The sequence below is a fragment of the Mixophyes fleayi genome, chromosome 7 (assembly GCF_038048845.1).
Source record: "Mixophyes fleayi isolate aMixFle1 chromosome 7, aMixFle1.hap1, whole genome shotgun sequence".
NCBI lineage: Eukaryota > Metazoa > Chordata > Amphibia > Anura > Limnodynastidae > Mixophyes > Mixophyes fleayi.
In genome coordinates this window covers 140,500,463-140,521,142 of record NC_134408.1, presented here as the reverse complement: position 1 = coordinate 140,521,142, position 20,680 = coordinate 140,500,463, and the positions used below count along the sequence as shown (strand labels likewise).

Sequence of the window (20,680 nt, the reverse complement as noted above, 5' to 3'; positions counted from 1 at the left end):
TAAGCGTAAAGATGAAAGCCTATGACAGCAACTAGTAAAGTCATATCATACTTTTCTTTATAAACATGAGAAACAAATAAACTATTATAGAGTATTTAAATCAGGACCTGACATCTCAATACCCCTCAGGAACCTCACAGCTAAATATGGCCTTTCATGCTGTAAACTGACGATAGCTATTTATGGTATCAGGCATGCATGAAACTAACCTTTTATAGTCTCGGGTCAGGAAATTATTGAGAAACCAGTAAAGTACACACATTAAGTAAATTAAACAAAGATGCAACTTACTTAACAATGCTGTGAATAAAGCCAGGATAATAAAAGAAAACATCAACATGTGCATTCAAGGCCGGATTAAGGGAATGGAGGCCCCTAGGCTAAGGGGGCCACCATTCTCCCCTGAGGCCCCCCCGTCCCCCGTCAGTCACCTAGCGCCCCCCTGAGGTTAAATCTTGTAAAATATAACAGCGTGAATCGGCTGCTGAACGGGACTTTCATTCATTGGTAAAATCCTTAAAGTTATCGCATCGGGAGAAATTTTCTGTAGTGTGTACCCGGCCTAACTGTTCCATACATATTGCGCAAAGTAGTTATTTCATGGGCTAAACAGCACCCATTAGAGTGAAGTCTATCAATTCATTAGGAACTTCTTACATCACGGAGCCATGAGGCACTAGTGGTTCTTCAGTCACCTCCATATATTAAAGATTAATAAATGTTCACTCCTCTCCAAATCCTATATAGCAATCACGTGGATCATTTGCAGTAAGATACTACAATGCAATGGGAGTTATTAAAGAACAATGAATCATTTTATAACCCAGCAATGTTTAAAGGGTCACTATCATCACAACTATATAATATACATTCATTTTTTAAATTTTTTATATCTTTGCTCCTTTATTTTATTTTTTATTGAGAATTTTTTGTAACAGCGTTACAATCAAATATTCAATAAATCACTATATGCATATATACAAATTTTAATCTTAAAATAAATTAAAATTTGTAAATATAATAAATATTTAAATAAAATAAATTTAATACAAATGATACATGAACCATCTATTGTTAAATTAACCATTGTTTTTAAATAATTAATTAGTACAAATATAACATTTTAAGTTTGAGACGTAGTTAAATGTATTATTGTACATAATATACTTAAATTATTTAAAGTCATTTTTTCCGCTAGATAAGAGCCGGTCTACTTAAGTCTTTGGAGGCAGAGCTATCATAAAATGAGAGTTAGCTGCTGTTGTATAAACAGAGGACCTGCACACACACATGGATTCCAGGGGGTAAACTTATCAAGCTGCGGGTTTTAAAAAGTGGAGATGTTGCCTATAGCAACCAATCAGATTCTATTTATCATTTATTTAGTACATTCTACAAAATGACAGCTAGAATCTGATTGGTTGCTACAGGCGACACCTCCACTTTTTAAAACCCGCAGCTTGATACATTTACCCCCAAAATTATTAAGTCAGAAAAAACGTGGACTTGAAACGTGGCCGACACAGCCATATAGTTAACGGCCATTAAAAAGTTATTTTCATGAAAGTGTCTCTTTAACTTTGATGACTGATCCTTAATGGTCTGATTTCTACGGTGCCCGATGTATACTATCAATATCATGGCATAGGTCAGCGGCAGAACTAACATTGGTGTAGCAGGTGCTGTGCACCGGGGCCCCTGGAGATAATAGGGCCGTTTGCATGGGAAACTAGCGAGCTGTGGGCACCCGGTTCTATCCTCCCTGCTTCCCTGCACCGGGGCCCACAGCTAGCTAGCTCCGCCTCTGCCATAAGTCTATGCAAATCCATCATCACCAAAACCCCATGGAACCTAGCCCATTACCCCATGAGATTTACTCTACAGTGATACAAGATAAATGCCTCCAGTTTAAAGCTTATTACATACTAGTGCATCTCACCATCTGCCTTGTGCCGTCTGCTAATTCGCTTTACATATTTCCTCATTTTGGTGACTCAGGCAGTATTATTAGGTCCATCCCTCTTACCAATTCTGTTTGACCCCCGTCAAACGACGGAATGAATAATGAATGTTAAGTAACACAATTAGGGACATGTATGGGCGCAGAAATGATTCCTTAAAACCGAAAACGGCTTCAAGGTATTCTTTATTGCATTGACTAATGCTCTATATTTCAAGCAATTGCCATTTTGAATAGCTTAGCGTTGATGCATAATACAGTTATTACTTTCTAGAATATAGTGCTTCAATATTTCAGGTTCTGTAATAACTTTGCAGGAGTTTCTAAACAGCGAAAGGATCTCTGTGAAATATAAGCATAAAATGCGTATGATGATACATTGTCATTTTAGTCTGCAAGTGTTACAGCTTGGCAGCAATTTATTATTTAACATATGGTAGTAGCAGTTTTGGCTCAAAATACTGTGCTGGTTGTGCCGTATGCTGAGTGTTACTAAATTGAGACGTTAGTCTGATCTTAACTATTTATAAACTAGGAAAAATATTCTAGCTGCCACAAACAAACAACAGAATTAAGGCAGAACAGGTTGTATGTCACTAGAGATTTGGGATGGCAATGTAAGTAGGTAGGAACTGTTCTCTCTATGTCTAGAATTCCAAATAGCCAAGTGTCTGTCTGTCCATCTGTCACAATCTATGCCCGCTGCCCAAGGGTGCATTTGTGCAAACAAAGGGATACAGAAACAAGACCTCGTCAATCGGTTTACTGACGTGAAGTAAAATTGCATTGAAAATGGTAGAAAAAAAAAATTGATGTCTGTAAAAATGTAGTAAACTCCCCAAAATACTATATTGTGCAAAGACAACTACATTGAGACTGCACCTTGGGATGGCCTTTAAATACAGCTACAACTGCATAGGTGTCAGTAAAAAGGCTATTAGTCAGTAAATATTTATTCAATAAGAATATTTACATTTCCACGAAAGCCAACCATGTTGGTCCATTATAGATTTTGAGCAGATAGTGGTAATTTGCAAATAACAAATTATGGTTTTTTTTGGAGCAAAATACAGATCATGTAAAGTTTTACTGTGTCCTTTCCTCCCCTTACGTCCATCAGCGAATAGGAAAATGATGTAATTTGATTGAATATCGTTCACAAAACAATGTGTTTGGTGCATGGTTGGCTTGTTTTTTATGGTTTAATTCATTGTTTTTAGAAAATATGAATCAGGAGGGCGGATAAATTAACAAATTGGTTTGCAAAATTGTACTGAAGTCAAACATAATATACTTTATAAACTCTGTTTCATACAGGTGATTTAGCCAGCACACAGTAGGGGTTTGGGCAGCATACAATAGAGGTAGCCATGTTACGGGCTGAACCAGTGATCCATGAGAAAATCACCAATTGGCACTTCACTGGGAACCAATGCCAGGACAGACTGCCAGTGATGTCACAGCTTCATAGCGAACTGATTGGCTGAAAATTCGTCCAGCCCACGAAATAGCTGTCTGTAATTTGTGCATACAGCAGACACAAGTTAAGGATCAAGGGCTAGATTTGCTAAGCTGCGGGTTTGAAAAAGTGGAGATGTTGCCTATAGCAACCAATCGGATTCTAACTTTCATTTATTTAGTACCTTCTACAAAATGACAGCTAGAATCTGATTGGTTGTTATAGGCAACACCCCCACTTTTTCAAACCCGCAGCTTAGTAAATCTAGCCCCAAGTTTCTTACTGCACAGTACTGAATTAGTGATACTACAAGCGTTTCTGGAGATGTGTGTAAAATTTCCCTTAAGGCAGCAGCTGGCAGTGTAAAGCCCTGATGAGTCTTCCAAGGCAACCAAGACTACAACAATTCCCAATAAATAAAATCCCTAAAAATGTCTAAACTGAATATATTTGCGAAACATTTATGATTACGGAAGAAGATTTTTTTCACGCACACAGCAGACTTCCTCTGAATATTAATAACTATTGTGTATTTATGTAGCTACCCCACATTACATGGATCTTAACACTGCAGTTAGACTCCTATTGCAGAATATAGCTAATAACAGAGAACAATACAGTCAGTTGCACAGTAAATACCTATTTCAAACATCTCATCTTCTGTCCTTTATAAAATGTTCTTAGCAGCCCTTTTATATAGGACTACTTGTATTTTAGGGTTAGTGGTCTTTTATGAACGCTCGTGTATACAGAATTTACATTGTTTACATCTATATTCATATGTTCTATGTCTATAGAAAGAAGAAAATCTCCTTTTATATTTTATGACAAGTTACAAAGAAGTTGCATTAACGCTTCTCACACTTACCTCAAATTACCATAATGTTTTCTTGTGTTAATAGCATTGTAGAATACATCACATTAGGATCTACTTTACTAATTAGATGTGGGAAGGGAAGACGATTCTTCCTGACAACTAAATGGCTATCGGATGATTCTCGGGGTTGCCGTGAAATCTACTTTGTTCTAATGGCAGCCGATGACCCGTTGCTATTCTGCCCTGTTCTTGGAATGAAAAGACCTTTTGCAAGGTAATTGTATTGATCGTGGACAGACTATATTTGGTACATAGTAATTGTGCTGTTTCTAAGACAACTTTCTGCATGTGGTACTTAGTGTCAGTCTGTTTTTTTTTTTCCTTATTTTACAAGAAATAGAGAAGTTTACAGGAGTTTGTAAGATTTCTAGAACAATATCGTACAGCTTTATATTTAGCCAACAAAAGAGATCTGTTTATGTCACTGTATTGAACATTATTAATATAGCTTAATTCAGTTTTTATGTATATAATAGTGCCAAGGATTTATTAAAAAGGTTTCTACTTTTGGACAACACCTTCTCAACCCGTAGTGCCTACCACCCATTAATGATTTAGAGTAGAGATGCTTAGGCTCGGTTTCTCGGGAACCAAACACACCAGAACTTAGGGGATCCGAGTACCGAGCCGACGCGGTACTGCCGCGCGCCCTGGGGATGGAAAACGAGGCAAAATGTCATTGTGACGTCGCCCGATCTCGCGAGTTTTGGATTCCTTTTTACGATCCAACATACTGGTGGGTGGGAGGGACGGCAGCCCCAAGGACAATTCCTGGGAGGGAGGGCGGGTTCAAGGACAATTCCTGGGAGGGAGGGCAGGTTCAAGGACAATTCCATCTTGCACCATTTTTTCTTTTCTGCCACTCTTGTGTGCTAATGTGTCCTAGATGTGCTAGGAACTGCCATGTGTTTGTTTCATTGCTCTGTCGCTTACCATCCAGCCAGGTTGCTACAGTATTTGTCCGAAAGTGTATGAAAATAATATTGTGACCTGTGAGGTGGTCAAAATTGACTGCAAATGACTTGAAATTAGTGCTATTGAGGTTAATAATAATAATGTAGGAACAAAAAAAGCGCAAAATTAGGTGATTTTAGCATATTTTAGGATTTTTCCTAAAAAATCCAAAACCAAAAACCAAAACACACGAGGGCGGTTTTGCCAAAACCAAAACCAAAACACGAAGCTAATCCAGGTCCAAAACCAAAACCAAAATCAATTCACGGGGGGTCAGTGAGCATCTTTAATTTAGAGGTTTCCCCCAAGACGCTTGGCCTCAGCCGTTACCATTTTCCCAGCCAGAAGCCCCAACATCTATTTCTTGAATGTGAACCAGCCATAAAAAATTTATGTAACTAATGTTGCATCCGAATGGTCAGATTCCATCCACCGTGCAAAATGCTAAGGATGACTGTGGCAAACGCTGGTTGCCCTCTAGCTCCCCCTATTGGAACTGGCAGTGGTGAATCGCCTCTGTAAGTAAGCGCTATTTACAATGGGGGAAGTTTATGCAGGTAACTAGGCAAAAAATGGTATCTATAGTATTAGTAACCATTCAGATTCTAATTGTCATCTTTCTTATACAGGTCAAAAATGAAAGACTATGTCTGATGTTTGCTATGAGTCACAGTTACCTGTGGACCCGTTTTCACATCCTCCATTAATCTTTGTATATTTTTTTAAAAAAAAGTAAAATAAAAACTAGTTTTTTTTACAGTTTAGACTCACCCCGACATTGTACTCCTTCATCGTACCCATCGTTGCAGTCGAATACTCCGTTGCAGAGTTTTGACAGATGGATGCATGTTTTGCTTCCGATGCAGAGGATGTGATTCGAGGGGCAGTTATGTACTATGTTTTCTTTGCCTGAAAAGAGAAAACAATACATATATATATATATGAATTTGTGGGATCTCATATAATAAAGTCGAAAAGCAGGACACTCTCTTGTGAATTTTGCTGAGTCAATAAAAGATAACAATGGTTCGGGTGCAAGTGAAAACAATTCAGTGATAACAGGATGATCACATTCCTCCTATTCCTGTGTATGTACAGTGTTTGCATCAGGAGTCCGAGTGCCACCCAAATCATCAATCTTATAGGTTGTTTAAAACAGGGGATCTAAACTTTATTTCATTTTGTGCTGAGACCCCAAGTATCAGTGTACAACTGTCCTGTCATCCTAACAGAGGCATAAATAACTTATGAGGTCTTCCATTTAAAAATTCGTAAAAATATAAAAGAAGTTCTTTTTACACGGGTCAAAGACAGCAAACCAGAAGAGTAAACAGTAATTACAGGGCCGGGGGTGAGGACTGAGAGGTTTATCTACTTACAAGCCACCAGGCCCAAACTGTGCTCTTCTGTGTATGAGTGGGGGCTGGGAGGGAAGGAGCCCAGTGATGCATGCCTGGAGAACTGACAAGCATTGCTGCGCCCTAATCCCTATGAGCTGTTTTGGAAGATCATGCCCCTGGTTACACCTATTGTAGTATAAAGCATGCTTGCCTACTCTCTCAGAATTTCCAGGAGACTACTGAATTTTGGGAAGTCCTACCGGACTCCTGGAAGAGTAGGCACCCTCCCGGATCCCAGCAGATGTGAGGCTTAATGTAACAATGCCCCTGTTACGTGATGCCATGAATCTCGGCATTTCATGACAAGCAGCCGGTCCAAGGTGATGCCATGGCTTCAGCACTCCCCCTAATTCAGGATTTGTAGAGGGGGGTTTTCACACTACGCCGTCAGTGGGCATGACAAGCAGGCATGGGGGCGTGGCTATAATTTTAGAGGGTGCTTGGCTGTTCTCCAACTCTCCCTATCCTCATAATATACATGAACAATGCTGTGTGCACTATTGTTAGGTGCACGGAGCTATCCCTTTTCAAGCAGAGCCGTGTGATGTGGAGACAGGGTCCAGCCAGCTCAATTATACAGTGCCGCAGGCTTGGAGGGGGTTTCCAGGCACTAGGAACCCCCCCCCCCCCTCGGTTTGCCTATGTACCTCTCTTTTCATCTGACCTGGTTATAAAATTTGGCAAGTACAGTATAAAGAGTGATACGTTACTCGGGCTGTACCAGACAATTGCTCGGCTACATTCCTCATTGTAAAGTGGATCAAGTTGAATTTTTTTTGAGGATATTTGTAACTGTATTTCATAAGAAGAGTGGAAGCAATAAAAACATCTATCGTTCAACAGAACTCCGCAGAGCACAGGTAAAAGCAATGTAACATTTAACTCTTTTACTCCACTGCAATAAATTAAGTCCATTTTTTCACACACAATAAATTCTTTTGTGGTGTTCTCTATGGAAACTTCAAAAGTCTGAAATGGTAAATAACCATGAACTGAACATGAGAAATCCATGAGAGCTCAACATTCGCTGCAACCCGTTTATGTAAATGCATGTTTCTGTCGCTGGTGATAAATGTCTAAAAAGCAAAATAATATTTACTCAGATGTTGATGTAAATCAGTTCCCACAGAAACATGATGATGACGGGAAGAATCAAGGTTAACGTGTAATTTGTGCATAACCATGTACAAACGACTAATTAAAGGGGGTGAGTTTAATGGTTTCATATGTCCCAAGACAGTCATTCTGCGGGGTTTGAAGCTTTCCTAAAAAGTGCCGAGCTGGCTGCACAGTGCTGAGCTAGTGACTTTTACACGTAATGTCTTCAAGAAGTGAAGATTCTAAACATGTTTCCCTGACGTCAACAGGGGGAATGTAACACAGGAGGATGTGGATGAATACAAGGCAATATCGTTTACACTGCCAGAAACATTTATGTACACTACAATAATCTTAGCACATCTGTTCAGTTCAAAATACAAACAAAACAAAAGACAAGCAGCTAAAATGCGATTATAAATTGCTGATTTTCATTAGTTAACAAACTCTCAGGGCTAGATTTGCTAAACTGCGGGTTTGAAAAAGTGGAGATGTTGCCTATAGGAACTAATCAGAATATAGCTGTCATTTTGTAGAATGTACTAAATAAATCTAGAATCTAGAATTCTAAAGCTAGAATCTTATTGGTTGCTATAAGCAACATCTCCACTTTTTCAAACCCGCAGTTTAGTAAATATACCCCTTAGTGTCTGTCTATGGTTTAGACTTGGATAAACAAATAACATTTTGGAAACTAAAACACATTGGGGTCCCCAAATTATAATCCTGCTTCCCAAATTAGTCTTTGAAACAATTGTGATCAATTTAATGGTTCTCCTGGGGAAGACGACAAAGGGGCAGGTGTGGGGGGGTGTTATGGCACGATTTGCGCTTCCAGATGGCGAAAGTAGGGCCATGATGACGGGATCTGCAGTGAGTCGTGTGGTCTTCCCCATCCCCGTCCACTTTGCAAGAAGATTGGACGAGATCCGGGAGGGCTACCTACTCTTCCAGGATTCCAGGAAAGCTCCCCAAAATTCAGGAGTCTCCCAGACATGGAGTGAAGTTATAATTATTTATCCTGGTTATCAGGCTCATTTGCACAATTCTGAAATTACAATGAAAATAGATTTTACCAGAAATAACTGCTTTCCCTCCCCCAAAATACATGATTTATACCATAGGGTCTATTTATCACAGGGATAAGAACCCTAACGGGTGTTTTCACTGCAGAGAGGGTTTCTCCCTATTTACCAAGCCCCGAAGCCGGCAATAGCTATCACAGGGTATCACTGCAGACTGCCTTTGGCAGCCGCCTCCTGCAATAACATGTTTAATTAAATAAAGAATGTTTTTCACTTAAAATAATTTTAAAAATTGATAATTTTTATTCTTTATCTTCTTAGAATCTGCTACTATAACCCCGAGACCAGGCTTCCAATGCAGTGCGCACGTGTGACCGGGCAATGCAGGATCAGGCATGCACAGACTGGACCCTGACTGGTCAGCGAAGAGGTAAGTGTCTGCTTAGCGCTACCACTTCGGGTCACCGGGGAGCTGAGCTGGGCCCTGGCCACATTTTCATGATAAATAGAAGATCTTCTATCACTGCTTTTTGTTAAACGGACCCTGTGTGAGAATTGCACCATTATATAAAAACTTTGATTTGTTTTGGAATTTCTGTAGCCATAATTCCCAACATATTAAAAGCCAAATTCTGGACAGAATAAGCCCCAGCAATGATCTGCCCATATTACGCCCCCTGTCCAGACAGGCCACAGCCCTTTTGGGTACGAGAATCGGGACAATCCCACTGAAATCAGGATCATTGGGAGTTAAGTGAAGTTCCCCCAAAAACCATTGACTTCTTTCTATGCATCGGTGTCAATATCATCAACATCAACATTTATTTATATAGCGCCAGCAAATTCCAGTGACTATACCATATTCACTGGTCAATATATTAAAAACAATAAAATAAAAACAAATATATATATATATATATATATATATATATATATATATGGCTAGATATAAAACATAAGATTTTTTAATCTATTTTTATATTTTATTATTTTTTTCCTATAGACTAAGTGGATCTGAAAGCCCAAGTTGAGGGTAAGTTGAGGGTAAGTTAACCCTTACCTCTCCATGTATCACCGAGGCAGCTGAGATTCGTTCCTTTGCCTAGGCAAGTTTTTAATTATAGATTGCGGTGACAGGTGATTTTCTATCATCACGATAAGAAAAATCAATCTTATCACAGGACAGGATACTGGGATGTCCAGAAGATTGCACATATATCATCATCATCATCATCATTTATTTATATAGCGCCATTAATTCCGGAGCGCTGTACAGAGAACTCATTCACATCAGTCCCTGCACCATTGGAGCTTACAGTCTAAATTCTCTAACATACACACAGAGACAGACTAGGATCAATTTGATAGTAGCCAATTAACCTAACAGTATGTATTTGGAGTGTGGGAGGAAACCGGAGCACCCGGAGGAAACCCACGCAAACAAGGGGAGAACATACAAACTCCACACAGATAAGGCCATGGTTGGGAATTGAACTCAATTGAACTTACAGCACCCCAGTGCTGTCAGGCACAATTGCTAACCACTTAGCCACTGTGCTAAGGCGTTCCTGATTCTCAAGTGCACCGCAAAACTTTTTAGCCGAATAACTATAAAACTTGCACCTGGGAAATGGTGGAAATTGGTCCACTTTAAGGACTTAAACCAAGTACTTTGCCCTATCTAGATGTGCACATAAACCAATATATTCAAGAAAAGTAAATCAAATTATTTGTCACTTCAAATAAAGGCAGTGGTGAGGTTTCCTTTCTCTCAGGATTCATATGAAATGTAAAAATATGGTGCCTTTGAGGCCTACCTGTGGGTGTATAATTTATGTGCAGGCTCGTACAATAATATACAATTGTGCCTATTCAGATGTGCTTTGCCACTGAACTCCAGCTGTTCACAAATGGTTTCCTGCCACTTAAATGGTACTGGCTTAACATATACGCGTAAAATTATTACACAAGTAAAAACACTCAAACAAAAAAAAAGCCATAGAAATCGCTGAACAGATTGAAACTTTATTTAGGAAATTAAATACTCCAAGCGGCTCCTTTTTTCGGATGCAAATGAACGCTTTGTTTTGAGACTGTGAGTGAAGTATAAATTATAACGTGTCAGGTCAGTATCTATAGTTAAGCACAGCAATACCACCGACATTATTAGTACACATGAAAATAGATGGTTACATTCATCACCGCTTCAATTTACTAGTCTCTACTGCCAAGGGTAGTACGCAGGAATTATCCCTCGTTCAGGCGTCTTCAAACAGAAAGTGTTACACTGTTCATAGGGATAATACCTGTACCCTCACTGCAGAATTATCAGATGAAGTTGATTAATGACTGTAATTAAGAAAAAAATAGCACAGTATTTAAGATAGAGAGACTAATCTATACAACTGCCGCTAGCATCTCCTTTTTTTATATATATATATATTTTAAGATTAGATTAAATTAATTCTGTGGACTTTAATGAATAATATTTCAATGAATTATGTCATTAGCTCCCATTTTTGAGTTTAATAATGCAAGGAGTTCCAAAAAAAAAAAAAAAAGTCAATTAACCCCCATTCTTATCTTGCAGACCTTTGGGAAGTAATGGCATTGTGAAGTAATTAGGGGGTTGGGTTATTCGTAAAGAAATGTAAAGATTCACAGGGGGACACTAATGAGAAGTAATGCTCAGGTAACTGCAGAAACAGTGCTGGCCAGCTGGGCGATATGAGCCTTATAGATAGTATATTATATATATTGTGACAAGCATGGCAGGCAAATGCTGCTCACATAGTTTTGCTGAACCACTTTTGCTGAATCAGAAGGGTACAGTCAGCAAGATGTGCAGTATATATATAAGTGTATATATATATATATATATATATATATATATATATATATATATATATATATATGTAGGAGGGGGTCACCGTAGCCACGCCACTGCTATGAAATACTGCAATGCATAGCATAGCATTGGTGGGGCTTGATTACGCAAATTGCATCATTAAGCCCCGCCTCCACCAAGACTCAGGAGGATGCCTCCTCTTCCAGCGAGGACTCCCTGAAATTGCCTGACACTGTCTATAACTGCATTACATATGTTCACTCTTGACTAATGTCATGGCATATATATATATATTTATATGTATATTTACCCCCCCCCCCCCTGGAACGCAGAAGAGACGGAGGATTTTTCCATTAATTGGTAAGTTGTTTGATCTTCACAGTCATTCTGTGTATTTAAGTGGCTCAGGATATACTTGCTTATGTGGCTATGACATGACTTCAGCCTACAGGGAGAAGGCGGCTAGCATAATGGGATAAAGGTGACAGAGGTTCCTCTATAGTACTTGAGCAGATGTTTTCTGCAGTGCTTGAATTTGTTAGGAAGGAGATTAGGTGCATCCAGTTCAGGTGAGAAGTTTTGAGGAACGATAAATATTTTATACAGTTAATGTTCGTGGTCATTTCTGGACATGCGCATTATATATAGACTGTAACAATATTGTACACTCATTTATTTTTGCATTGCATTACATTACATAACGTATTTCCACAGTTTTATTAAAGCCCGCTTCTGATTGCGGTGGCTAAGTGGTTATATTCTCCCCGTGTTTCCGTGGGCTTCCTCCGGGTGCTCCGGTTTCCTCCCACACTCCAAAAAAAAAACAACATACTGGTAGATTAATTGGCTGCTAACAAATTGACCCTAGTCTGTATGTCTGTCTGTCTCTGTCTGTCTCTGTCTGTGTGTGTGTATATTAGGGAATTTAGACTGTAAGCTCCAATGGGGCAGGGACTGATGTGAGTGAGTTCTCTGTACAGCGCTGCAGATTTAGTGGCGCTATATAAATAAATGGTGATGATGATGATTTTTTTTCAAATTGTTTCAAATTGTTAATACCTGGGCTGAATTGGTTTAATTTATTCACCTCAGATTATTACTGTTTAAAACAGTTGGAAAAAACAAAATAAGAATTATGACACTTTAAAAATGGGTCAGTCTGTCCTGTATGATGTTGATGTTGTTTTAAATGATGTTGTTTTATATATATATAGCAGATATGCCTTTGCACATCTTTGCTTTGCATTTTACTTACTTATTTTCCTTTATGTATATAGCACCTACATATTACATTGTGCTTTCCAGAGAATATTTAAACATTCACAGTCGCAGTGGAGCTTACAGTCTAAATTCAGGTGACAAGTGCAGGAGGGGGCGTCATCGTGGCTCCACCCACTTCTATGAAATGCCAATATTTACGGCATTGCATAACGTGGGGTCGGACTTGGTGAGACGAATTGCGTCATTAAGCCCCGCCTCCACCAAGTTCCTGGAGGATGCCTACTCTCCCACGAGTTTGAGAGGACTATCCAAAATTCAGGAATAGTAGGGTACCAAGGAGGCTGCAGCACATTTGCCTGACACTGTCTATTATTGCATTGTATTGTATTAAATCCCATGTTGTCTGGTTTATATTGTGGGAAAAGATGGGTTGCATTTTAACATTTTCCTGCGTTGCAAAATAATTAGATCTGCCACTTCTGTCACAGCGCCCTCACCAGGCTGGGGGGTCTTATGACACATCAGCAGCACTAATTAGGAGGCTGAGAAGAAGGGTTTAAACAAGGGGCGACCCTTCATTTATAATTCTTGCCCTCGGCTCCACACCTCTCTTAGTCTACCACTATATTGGACAATGTACAAAGAACAAAACAGCGATTTTGATTCACAGCAGCTTTCTTCACTTCCACTGTAGCTCTTCTACCCACAGTGCACTCTGTTCTCAAAGCACCAGGTCTTACTGTATAGGCATCAGTCTTGTTGATCCAGAAAAAAAAAAGCAAAACCAAACCCTCAGGATGCAGCTGCTAATTTGTCGTTCCTATCGTGGAAAACAAAATCCATCCTGTCCCCATAAATAGCAATCAGATAAAATCCCTGGATCACCCCAATAAAGCAATCAAATAATTACATCTCCAGTAACCTTGTAGAACAAGCGTCCAAATCACTTATAAAGCCAGTTACAGGGTTGTCCATCAATGGTTCCCTTGGTAAAGAATTCCCATAGTCTGATTGCTCTTACACTTCTCTATAACAAGATAACATTGCAAACAGTTGTTTCCAATGATACAACACATTCCATCATGGAGCACTTTAATAAGAGTAATGTGACCAATGTTTGGCAGGAATTTTAAAACTTATAGAAATAGTGAAGCACAAAATGTACCTCTGGTCTAAATATACATAACATTGCTGACCACACACTGTCACCTGATCCCTGACCTCATGCTCCTGAAAACACCAAATCACACAAATGATTCCGATCATAACAATAAATAATAATAGAAAAAATATATAACCATGTTTTTTTTCTAATAAAATAAATTGTCAAGTTCAGTTATATTTAAATTTACACAAACAATGAAAATCATATTTGAATGATTCCACCCCTCTAAAGACAACGGTAGGTAATGTCTTTATCGCACAAAGGCTGCGCAATGTTACGTTTTATTACAAATGATCAATTCACTAGGAAGTAGTGCCATCATTGAGACATAAGGTACTTTGTGAGAGGTCACTAGTACCTCGTGAATATATAAGCTGCAATCCCAAAAATACTGGTTGAGCTTACAAATAGTTTGTAGGTGCAGAGAAGAGTTTAATTTAAACTTGACATGCAAAACTAATATGAGTAAATTCTGTATTGATACCAAGATATTAAACCTTATGCCAACAGAACATTTTGTCAGGACATTTGCACTATTTGGACAGCAGATTATAGGCAAATCAATTCATTATTTATTCATTGATTTTTTTTTATTTCCTTTCACAGTCAGAAAGCCCACACAATCTTCTAATTCAATACAACTATGATTCAATACAGACAATTATTTTTTCTAGGCTCAATTTGTTTCTTCGAGACAAAGACCACTTGCAGCAACAGTGTGATTTTTTTTGGTTATTTACTAAATGCAATATAGGTGCCTATTTGCCTGCCAACATGGGCTGCACGGTGGCTAAGTGGTTAGCACTTCTGCCTCACAGCGCTGGGGTCATGAGTTCAATTCCCAACCATGGCCTTATCTGTGTGGAGTTTGTATGTTCTCCCTGTGTTTGCGTGGGATTCCTCCGGGTTCTCCGGTTTCTTCCCACACTCCAAGAACATACTAGTAGGTTAATTGGCTGCTATCAAAATTGACCCTAGTCTGCGTGTCTGTCTGTCTGTATGTGTATGTTAGGGAATTTAGACTAAGCTCCAATTGGGCAGGAACTGATGTGAATGAGTTCTCTGTACAGCGCTGCGGAATCAGTTGCACTATATAAATAAATGGTGATGGTGAACATGTGCGTTTTTCTCCCCAATGTGTAGGGGCAGTATACACCTATGGCTCATTAATATGCCTGATCCAGGATAATAGATATAGAGAAAGCGCCTATGCTTGCCTGGACACAGTACTGATTAATTTAAGGAGAGCCATGTTTTCGCCCCCTTTATCCAAATCCCTAGGGCTTGTGTCATCCCCTATAACAAAGGCTGATGAATTGTGTTTAGATTCACTCAACTACACAAAGTAAATAATATGTTCAATTCCTGTTCATAAAACATACTGTAAGAATGGATTGAAGGTAACAAACTATCTTACTGTTCGTGCCTCTTATCCACCCTTATTATTAAACTTTGTATGACTACTGTATCTCATTGAATTGATGGTAGAACCATAACGAAAATGATATGCTTTCATTAACACTGAGCCCAGGACAAAACAGTAGAAAAGTGGCTTTAAGTGCTAGCTTTAATCTGTTGATTCCTTTCCACATGCAACCAATTACTAAGTGGCTCAGCCCCTTCTTGGCACTAGAGCCACTAATCTTCAGATCTCCCATTCAAATTTACCTCCTAGGCTGTGTCACTGGGGTCCAGATCCATCTCAGAGCCAAATTTGGGAGAGGCCAGTCACAGTTTTCTCAACCTAACAGAAGCAGGCAGGAGAAGCTTGAATTTAAACTGTGTATAGAATTTTGAATTCTATATTCAGCATCACCCAAGTATGTTTCTCAGTCATTTGGGATGATGTCACTTTCTTGCGAAAAATGTTCACTTTGTCTCTTTCATTGTAGATTTCCAGATAATGAAAGGTAATACTTTTATTGAGGAATTCATTGGTGAATTCCAAATTCAAGTAGTTCTTGTTAATATATTTAAAGAACATTTCCAGGTCATTTGTTATCCTCTCCAGACAATAAGGACATCATCTATGTATCTTCTCCATAGAATAAAGTCCTCTATGCAGTCATTGTCATTCCAGATTGTCTCATCTTCCCACTTTGAGATGAATAGGTTAGCACAGCTAGGGGCAAACTCTGACCCCATTGCCGTTCCTTAGACTGGTTTAAATACCCCCCCTTAAAACCTGAAGTAGTTATGATTAAGCACAAACAATATATCGATAAGCAACATAATTTTCTCTTCATTGTAGTGAGATTGTTGGGATATTTATTTCTCAAAATGTTCTCCACCTGATCGTAGCCTGCTAAGACTTTCATATTGGGCAGAACTTTACTATGTGACATAATTTTGCTTGTTTCTTAAACGAAGTGCCTCATTTAAAGTTTAGAGCAAATTCAAAACCAAATTACACTGCAAGGTGGAGGATTTAAAACATACAGGTTTAAAGCTGGGAGGGTGCTGTGTCCTAGCTCCAAATTGCAGTGTAAAAATAAAGCTGTTAAGTAATTCAGTGCTTCATGCAAAAGCAGCTAGTATTTCCCCTGCATTGAAAAAAAAATTACATTTGTACCCATCGCATCTCAACATGATTTGTCCAGGTGAAAATTTGTACCCTCTAGCTGGATATTAGTTGGGTTTGCTTCTAACTCTACAATTTGGACTTAATGCAGAATAAATCCATATTGTACCTGCCCCACCTCCTCTTGGCATGTGCGTTACTGCTCATAGTCACTTTTTGTAGAACTTGACTGTATCATAAAATCAGCGACTGACAGTTCTCTGTCCCAACCCCTGCACTTCCACCCCTCTGTCCTACCTGGTCCTCACTAAATGACAAGTGACCATCCATCAGCTACTCAGCCAACAAAGCCAGACTGTCCTTCTCACACAACCTGCAAAGTAATATAAAGAATTCTGAATGAGGCTTATCACATTCTGCAGTTGGAGATAAAATGTATAATGCACTCTAGAAGTATCCAAAACATAATTAGAGCACAAAATAGCACTTGTAATAGGCATCCATTACAGAGATGGGATTTAGATCTTATAGATGTCTCCCATGAAAAGAGAAGATGGGGCTGGAAGCCATATGTCGCAAATGACAGGACATGCCATATCAGGAACAAATCAAAGGCAGAGGCGTTCAAGTTGTTCTTTATTATATCCAGTAAAAGGTTTCCTTATCTTATTTTCAAAAGTAGCATTTTTCTGCTTTTTAATGCAAGTTCCTTTTGTTGGGTTTCATGACGACTTGGCTGTGTCTGAGTCTCGCAATAAAGCTGCTGCCATTTGTGCGCTTGAAAGTGATTCAGAACATAATCACCGTGTTTACACAATTACAGAAAGCAGCGCAGTCCAAGGTTTCATAGGAAGCAAATGTCAGAAATAGTTTTATTGACTTTACAAAAAACTTGTCTAATAGACTATATGAGAGCTATCATAATCACTGAGAATAACATATTCCTGGTAGGAGATTCAATTATGAACGAGGTGCCACTGAACATCGCCTCGATTTTCGGATGCACACATTAACGCCCATTACGCAAGGAAAAACGAGTGGAGGCTTAATTCTTAACATTGCGTTGTTGTGTTTCCGGAGACACATTACAATACATTAAATTGAATTTCCCACTTGAAACAACTATCAGGAGACCATCATCATCATCAATTTATATAGCGCCACTGATTCCGCAGCGATGTACAGAGAACTCACTCACATCAGTCCCTGACCTATTGGAGCTTACAGTCTAAATTCCCTAATATACACACATACAAACAGAGAGAGAGACTAGGAGCGATTTTGATAGCAGCCAATTAACCTACCAGTATGTTTTTGGAGTGTGGGAGGAAACCGGAGCACCCAGAGGAAACCCATACAAACAAGGGGAGAACATACAAACTCCACACAGATAAGGCCATGGTCGGAAATTGAACTCATGACCCCAGCGCTGTGAGGCAGAAGTGCTAACCACTAAGCCACCGTGCTGCCCATCATCTGACCTGATGTAACACCAAAACCAGTCACATGATTCTAAATGGGTTGTATACATTCAGACTGCTAGTTTATTGCATTGCATCATCCTGCAAATGTAATCATATACATTACTTCATCTCTTCCTTATGTCTTTGTCAATCCTTTATTTCTATCATCAGGCAGAGTTCTTTATTTGTGTGATCCTGGGATACCCCACAACTCTGCTGAGCTTTGTATCCATAGAAGGCAATGAAAATAAACAGCTCAACATGATATAAAGGCAAGGATGAAAGGCACATGAAGAATGTTACAGTATCCCCTAATTTATTAATTCACAAGACTGAAGCCTATAGGCCAGGCGTCACGCAGCGGTAACAGCTCTGTCCGAGCAGTTGTGTTGCCCACCTTCTAATGTACACAGTTTACAGAAAGAAAGGAACAAGTTATGTATTTAGTCAAAGTTGCAGGTGGGCACGCCGTGTGCCGCATGCGCAATATGATAAATTAAAGCCATCTGAGAGTGTAAACTACCATATAAGTTTCTGTATTTTTTTAAAAAAAAATTAAAAAAAGGGGCTTGTAGCTATGGCTTTTGAAATCAGTGCACATTAATGTTAAGTTTTATTACAATATATTGGAGTGTATTGGAGTGGGAGCACTCATTGGGCCTGAGTCATTAAGGTAAGTAAGGCAAAAAAAGGAGTAAATGTTCTCTGGCACAAACCATGTTACAATGTAAGGGGTGAAAATAAGCTTATTATTTTGTATGTACAGAAAATACTGGCTGATTTTTCATGTAGCACACAAATATTTGATCGCTTTATTTTTACACTGAAATGTAAAGTTAATCTAGGACATGCCCTACTCCAACTATAAATCTGTCCCCACATTTTAATTTTACCTCCCCCTCCAATGCAACATGGTTTTGCCTGGAAGCAAACTTCCTCCTTTTTTATGCTTTGCTCTCCTTAATGACTCAGGCCCATAGAGTTTATAGTACACTGTGCTGCAGGTTCAGAACAAGAACAGTCTGTTAAAAGCGTAATACAGAGGACAAAGCCTTGGCTTAATTTTTAAAACCTATGTGTACTATGTGGATAGGATACTACATCACTGGACTCTACAAAAAGATTAAATTGGAAATTGAAATTGTTGAAATTCAGCCCCCCACCCCCCCCCTGCAGTGTCTTCTCTTCAGAGAATGTGTTGGAATGTGCGCATGCCTAGTGAAGCCTCGTCTGGTAAGCGCTTTGGTAGACTTCCTTTTAGTGTCTTTAATGCAATACCAGAGGTTCACTCGTAGTTTAAATGACCAATCTCCAAGATTTCTGCCCTTATAAATTTAAAAACAGTTTTCAAACACTCAGTAGCACACCCATTAAAATAATCACTATATTAAGAGCTACTGAAATATTTACACATTGCTGCTCTAACATCTGGGAGTACAGACATTTAATTCTATATGCATTTGCCTTTGGTTTTCCATTGTCTTACCCAGCAACATTATCACATCATCAGTCTTACAGCATTAAACATTTTAAACAAAGATGTATAATTTACACAGTAAGATAAAATGATACTTTGTGTCTCAAGAATCACTAGGGTTCTAAACATGGCCTCCAGCTAGTTCCCAGTATCACCTCTAAAACAGCTCTTGCTTAATACAATAGTAACTATCTATTTCTGAATGATAATGATGGTATATTAAGCAAATAGGCATTGCCTGCTAATTGGAGAGATGGACAAATTAGAACTGTAAACAAATATTTGCTCATAAAATCTTAGAAATCAATGTTTTATGTATTTATGATGCTCTTCAAACATGCTATTGTGTTGGCAATGTTTGCTATTTGTTTTGTAGTGACACTATATTCCTCTCTGTAGTACAACTGCCAAAACTACAGATGGCTCGGTGCAAAAAGTGAGGCTAGTGGATAGGTGAAGCTTAAGGTGCCAAAGGTTGTGCGCCTACAGGCTCCAATTATGAAACTCCAGCCGGTACGTCTATATTTTAGGACATTGCCTAGCTTGTAGAATTTATTACCATAAAAGACAATTTAGAAAATATGTAGCAAGATATAATGTACTCACTGTACTCACACAAATTATATCTTTAGAATCTCACAGATAATATCTTTTGTTCAAGACCAAATCATGTAGCAATAAATTGTAACCATTACTGCCATTAGTGGGCGCCATTTATCACAAGGCGAATGGTGTGGCACATGTATTTCCAAATACAGCCTCTCTTTGATCGTCATCAATGGTAAACGTAAAATAATTAGCTACTATGTATAAATGTTCCATGCATTTATTCAGTGTGAGGTTTTTATGTGGTTTTCATAACTGCAAAGGTAAACCCAAATATTTACACAAAATTGGTGGACTTTAAAATGCTACTCTTTCAGTAGTAACTCAGTGTGCCAAAGAAATCAAAGCATAGTTTTTTTTTTGTTGCCTATTGTTCCATGAAGGTCAACAAGGCATAATCCTTTAAAAATGGCTCTGGACCATTATCATCATCATCTGTTTATATAGCCCCACTAATTCCGCAGTGCTGTACAGAGAACTGACTCACATCAGTCCCTGCCCCATTGGAGCTTACAGTCTAAATTCCCTAACATACACACACACAGACAGAAACACAGACTAGGGTCAATTTGATAGCAGCCAAATAACCTACTACCATGTTGGAGT

General features: G+C 38.8%; 1 protein-coding gene across 1 annotated transcript in view; it reads right to left on the bottom strand.

Annotated features, from left to right (window-relative positions):
- Positions 1 to 20,680, bottom strand: part of LRP1B (LDL receptor related protein 1B) — a 728,477-nt gene that overhangs the window by 686,180 nt on the left and 21,617 nt on the right. Inside the window, exon 2 of the mRNA XM_075181401.1 lies at positions 6,022 to 6,159. Within this exon, the coding sequence (XP_075037502.1) occupies positions 6,022 to 6,159 (138 nt within the window). The remainder of the gene's footprint in view (positions 1 to 6,021; positions 6,160 to 20,680) is intronic.